General features: G+C 39.2%; 1 protein-coding gene across 4 annotated transcripts in view; it reads right to left on the bottom strand.

Moving 5' to 3' along the window:
* The window catches only part of ARAP2 (ArfGAP with RhoGAP domain, ankyrin repeat and PH domain 2), a 191,473-nt gene that overhangs the window by 14,819 nt on the left and 170,572 nt on the right, over nucleotides 1-6,082 (bottom strand). For all 4 annotated transcript variants that reach the window (XM_002929010.4, XM_034671975.1, XM_034671976.1 and 1 more), the window contains one exon: nucleotides 5,189-5,252. In XM_002929010.4, the coding sequence (XP_002929056.1) occupies nucleotides 5,189-5,252 (64 nt within the window). The remainder of the gene's footprint in view (nucleotides 1-5,188; nucleotides 5,253-6,082) is intronic.

Here is a 6,082-nt window from a genome sequence, read left to right as displayed (position 1 = left end):
CAGTCAAAACTAGAGGCTCTGACGGCCAGGGTCACCGAGGCAGAGGAACGCGTTAGCGAATTGGAGGATGGGTTAGTAGAAGAAAAAACGAAAATAGAAGCTGGTCTTAAAAAAATCCACGCCCACGAATGTAGATTACGGGAGATTACTGACTCTATGAAACGATCCAATGTCAGAATCATCGGCATCCCTGAAGGGGTGGAGAAAAACAGAGGTCTAGAAGAGATATTTGAACAAATTGTAGCTGAAAACTTCCCTAATCTAGCAAGGGAAACAAGCATTCGTGTCCAAGAGGCAGAGAGGACCCCATCCAAGCTCAACCAGGACAAACCTACGCCACGGCATGTCATAGTGCAATTCGCAAATATTAGATCCAAGGATACAGTATTGAAAGCGGCCAGGGCAAAGAAATTTCTCACGTACCAAGGCAAAGGTATCAGGATTACGTCAGACCTGTCTACAGAGACCTGGAATGAGAGAAAGGCTTGGGGGGGCATTTTTAAAGCTCTTTCAGAGAAAAACATGCAGCCAAGGATCCTTTATCCAGCAAAGCTGTCATTCAGAATTGATGGAGAAATAAAGACGTTCCAAAATCGCCAATCATTAACCAATTTCGTAACCACGAAACCAGCCCTACAGGAGATATTAAGGGGGGCTCTATAAAGGTAAAAAGGCCCCAAGAGTGATACAGAGCAGCAAGTCACAACCGATACAAAGACTTTAAAGAGAAATGGCATCATTAAAATCATATCTGTCAATAATCTCTATCAATCTAAATGGCTTAAACTCTCCCATAAAACGCCACAGGGTTGCAGATTGGATAAAAAGACATGACCCATCCATTTGCTGTCTACAAGAGACTCATTTTGAACCCAAAGATGCATTCAGACTTAGAGTAAGGGGATGGAGTACCATCTTCCACGCAAATGGACCTCAAAAGAAAGCTGGAGTAGCAATTCTCATATCAGATAGACTGGATTTTAAACTAGAGGCCATAGAGAGAGATACAGAAGGGCACTATATTATTCTTAAAGGAAGTATTCAACAAGTGGATATGACAATTATTAATATATATGCCCCCAACAGGGGAGCAGCAAGATACACAAGCCAACTCTTAACCAAAATAAAGAGACATATAGATAAGAACACAGTAATAGTAGGGGACCTCAACACCCCACTATCAGAAATAGACAGAACACCCTGGCAAAAACTAAGCAAAGAATCAAAGGCTTTGAATGCCATACTCGACGAGTTGGACCTCATAGATATATATAGAACACTACACCCCAGAACCAAAGAATACTCATTCTATTCAAATGCCCATGGAACATTCTCAAGAATAGATCATGCTCTGGGACACAAAACAGGTCTCAGCCAATACCAAAAGATTGAAATTATCCCCTGCATATTCTCAGACCACAACGCTCTGAAATTGGAACTCAACCACAAGGAAAAACCTGGAAGAAACTCAAACACTTGGAGGCTAAGAACCATCCTGCTCAAGAATGACTCGATAAACCAGGAAATCAAAAAACAAATTAAACAATTTATGGAGACCAACGAGAATGAATACACAACGGTCCAAAACCTATGGGATACTGCAAAGGCAGTCCTAAGGGGGAAATACATAGCCATCCAAGCCTCACTCAAAAGAATAGAAAAATCTAAAATGCAGTTTCTATATTCTCACCTCAAGAAACTGGAACAGCAACAGAGGGACAGGCCTAACCCACTGACAAGGAAGGAGTTGACCAAGATTAGAGCAGAAATCAATGAATTAGAGACCAGAACCACAGTAGAGCAGATCAACAGGACTAGAAGCTGGTTCTTTGAGAGAATCCATAAAATTGATAGACCACTGGCAAAACTTGTCCAAAAACAAAGAGAAAGGACTGAGATTATTAAAATTATGACTGAAAAGGGAGAGGTCACGACCAGCACCATTGAAATTGCAAGGATTATTAGAAACTTTTATCAACAGCTATATGCCAAAAAACTAAACAATCTGGAAGAGATGGAGGCCTTCCTGGAAACCTATAAACTACCAAGACTGAAACAGGAAGAAATAGATTTCTTAAATAGGCCAATTAACTATGAAGAAATTGAGTCAGTGATAAACAACCTTCCAAATAATAAAACTCCAGGCCCAGACGGTTTTCCTGGGGAATTCTACCAAACATTCAAAGAAGAAATAATACCTATTCTCCTAAAGCTATTTCAAAAAATAGAAACAGAAGGAAAGCTACCAAACTCATTCTATGAGGCTAATATTACCTTGATCCCCAAACCAGGCAAAGACCCCCTCAAAAAGGAGAATTACAGACCGATTTCTCTAATGAATATGGATGCCAAAATCCTCAACAAGATCCTTGCTAATAGAATCCAACAGTACATTAAAAGGATTATCCATCATGACCAAGTGGGATTCATACCTGGGATGCAAGCATGGTTCAACACTCGCAAATCAATCAATGTGATACATCATATCAACAAGAAAAGACTCAAGAACCATATGATCCTCTCAATTGATGCAGAAAAAGCATTTGACAAAATACAGCATCCTTTCCTGATTAAAACCCTTCAGAGTGTAGGAATAGAGGGTACATTTCTCAATCTCATAAAAGCCATCTATGAAAAGCCTACTGCAAGCATTATTCTCAATGGGGAAAAGCTGGAAGCCTTTCCCTTAAGATCAGGAACACGACAAGGATGCCCACTCTCGCCACTATTATTCAACATAGTACTAGAAGTCCTTGCAACAGCAATCAGAAGACAAAAAGGGATCAAAGGTATCCAAATCGGCAAAGAAGAAGTCAAACTGTCTCTCTTTGCAGATGACATGATACTCTATATGGAAAACCCAAAGGAATCCACTCCCAAACTATTAGAAGTTATAGAACAATTCAGTAAGGTGGCAGGATACAAAATCAATGCCCAGAAATCAGTTGCATTTCTATACACGAATAACGAGACTGAAGAAAGAGAAATTAGGGAATCCATCCCATTTACAATAACACCAAAAACCATGCGTTACCTTGGAATTAACTTAACCAGAGACGTAAAGGACCTATATGCTAGAAACTATAGATCACTTTTGAAAGATATTGAGGAAGACATAAAAAGATGGAAAAATATTCCATGCTCATGGATTGGAAGAATTAACATAGTTAAAATGTCCATACTACCCAGAGCAATCTACACTTTCAATGCTATCCCGATCAAAATACCGAGGACATTTTTCAAAGAACTGGAACAAATAGTCCTTAAATTTGTATGGAACCAGAAAAGGCCCCGAATCTCCAAGGAACTGTTGAAAAGGAAAAACAAAGCTGGGGGCATCACAATGCCGGATTTCGAGCTGTACTACAAAGCTGTGATCACAAAGACAGCATGGTACTGGCACAAAAACAGACACATCGACCAATGGAACAGAATAGAGAACCCAGAAATGGACCCTCGGCTCTTTGGGCAACTAATCTTTGATAAAGCAGGAAAAAACATCCGGTGGAAAAAAGACAGTCTCTTCAATAAATGGTGCTGGGAAAATTGGACAGCTACATGCAAAAGAATGAAACTTGACCACTCTCTCACACCATACACAAAAATAAACTCCAAATGGATGAAAGACCTCAATGTGAGACAGGAATCCATCAAAATTCTAGAGGAGAACATAGGCAACAACTTCTATGACATCGGCCAGAGCAACCTTTTTCACGACACATCTCCAAAGGCAAGAGAAATAAAAGATAAAATGAACTTATGGGACTTTATCAGGATAAAGAGCTTCTGCACAGCCAAGGAAACAGTCAAAAAAACTAAGAGACAGCCCACGGAATGGGAGAATATATTTGCAAAGGACACCACAGATAAAGGACTGGTATCCAAGATCTACAAAGAACTTCTCAAACTCAATACACGAGAAACAAATAAACAAATCATAAAATGGGCAGAAGATATGAACAGACACTTTTCCAATGAAGACATACAAATGGCTAACAGACACATGAAAAAATGTTCAAAATCATTAGCCATCAGGGAAATTCAAATCAAAACCACACTGAGATACCACCTTACGCCAGTTAGAATGGCAAAGATAGACAAGGCAAGAAACAACAATTGTTGGAGAGGATGTGGAGAAAGGGGATCCCTCCTACATTGTTGGTGGGAATGCAAGTTGGTACAGCCACTCTGGAAAACAGTGTGGAGGTCCCTTAAAAAGTTAAAAATTGAACTACCCTATGACCCAGCCATTGCACTACTGGGTGTTTACCCCAAAGATACAGACGTAGTAAAGAGAAGGGCCATATGCACCCCAATGTTCATAGCTGCATTGTCCACAATAGCCAAATCATGGAAGGAGCCGAGATGCCCTTCAACAGATGACTGGATTAAGAAGCTGTGGTCCATATATACAATGGAATATTACTCAGCTATCAGAAAGAACGAATTCTCAACATTTGCTGCAACATGGACGGCACTGGAGGAGATAATGCTAAGTGAAATAAGTCAAGCAGAGAAAGACAATTATCATATGATTTCTCTCATCTATGGAACATAAGAACTAGGATGATCGGTAGGGGAAGAAAGGGATAAAGAAAGGGGGGGTAATCAGAAGGGGGAATGAAACATGAGAGACTATGGACTATGAGAAACAAACTGAGGACTTCGGGGGTGGGGTGGGGGAATGGGATAGACTGGTGATGGATAGTAAGGAGGGCATGTATTGCATGGTGCACTGGGTGTTATACGCAACTAATGAAGCATCGAACTTTGCATCGGAATCCGGGCATGTACTGTATGGTGACTAACATAATAAAAAATCATTAAAAAATATATATATATATAAACAAGAAAATAAAGGCATACACATACAACTCTTATTAAAAATGTTTTGTACAGGGGCGCCTGGGTGGCACAGAGGTTAAGCGTCTGCTTTCGGCTCAGGGCGTGATCCCGGCGTTATGGGATCGAGCCCCACATCAGGTTCCTCTGCTATGAGCCTGCTNATCCGGGGATGTACTGTATGGTGACTAACATAATATAATAAAAAATCATTAAAAAAATATATATATAAACAAGAAAATAAAGGCATACACATACAACTCTTATTAAAAATGTTTTGTACAGGACACTAACATTTCCTATGAGCAGTGGTTATACTTTGCTAGAACGCAAACAGAGATCGTACCTGGGCAATGAAGACATTGGCCATCCACTCCATCTGAGTCTGTGGACTATCACAACAAATGTGCCTGTAAAACAAGGTTTATATTATACGTAATTCAAAAAGCAGACTGTTCTCCAGTGTATTTCTTTGGTTATTAAGTAATCAGAAAAACCTCTTTGGATTTCTCCTGATTCATGACTTAATGCAATCAAAATGGGAGTATTTCAGTAGAAGTTGCTTCAGGCTTCTGCTAAATGTACAATTCAAAATAATAGTAAAATATGCTAGCTTAAACAAAATACAGGTACAGGCTTTGGTAACTGCTGAAAAATGATCAGCAATATTTTTGGAAAGGCAGAAAAGTCACTGTCATTTACTTTTGCAGGTACATGATGTTAAATATCTTTTTCCCCAGAAACTCTGAGCCTAAGAAGAAAAATATGTGCACATTTTCTTAAGAGCGGACTTTTAAGAAAGGCTTAGCCAGTCTCCATCATTAGGATTATAAACATTATTACCCACAAGACTCGTGAAAAATGAATGAAATGAAAAAGTACTACAGCATGTCCAGTAACACTGATTCAGTAACCTCTTACTGAAAACCTACATAAAAGAGGGATCTTGCCCTCAAGGTTCACATAGTCTATTAGAGGAGCTAGCCTACATAAAAGAGGGATCTTGCCCTCAAGGTTCACATAGTCTATTAGAGGAGCTAGGCATGTAAACAAATAAATTAGAACACAGTGAGAAAAAGAGAAAGTCAAGTTGAACACGAATACAGAAAGAGCACACTTGGGGATGCAGTAAAAGATTCTTATAAAAGGTAAATTCTGTAAGTGATATTAAAATGACATGGATATTTCAAGGTAATTATGTATTTTTATTCCTGTATGAAAAACAATTTGTAAAAAATGT

This window comes from Ailuropoda melanoleuca, chromosome 11 (assembly GCF_002007445.2).
Source record: "Ailuropoda melanoleuca isolate Jingjing chromosome 11, ASM200744v2, whole genome shotgun sequence".
NCBI classification, from domain to species: Eukaryota; Metazoa; Chordata; class Mammalia; order Carnivora; family Ursidae; genus Ailuropoda; species Ailuropoda melanoleuca.
The sequence above is the reverse complement of the archived record's forward strand: the minus strand, read 5'-3'. Positions and strand labels throughout refer to the sequence as shown.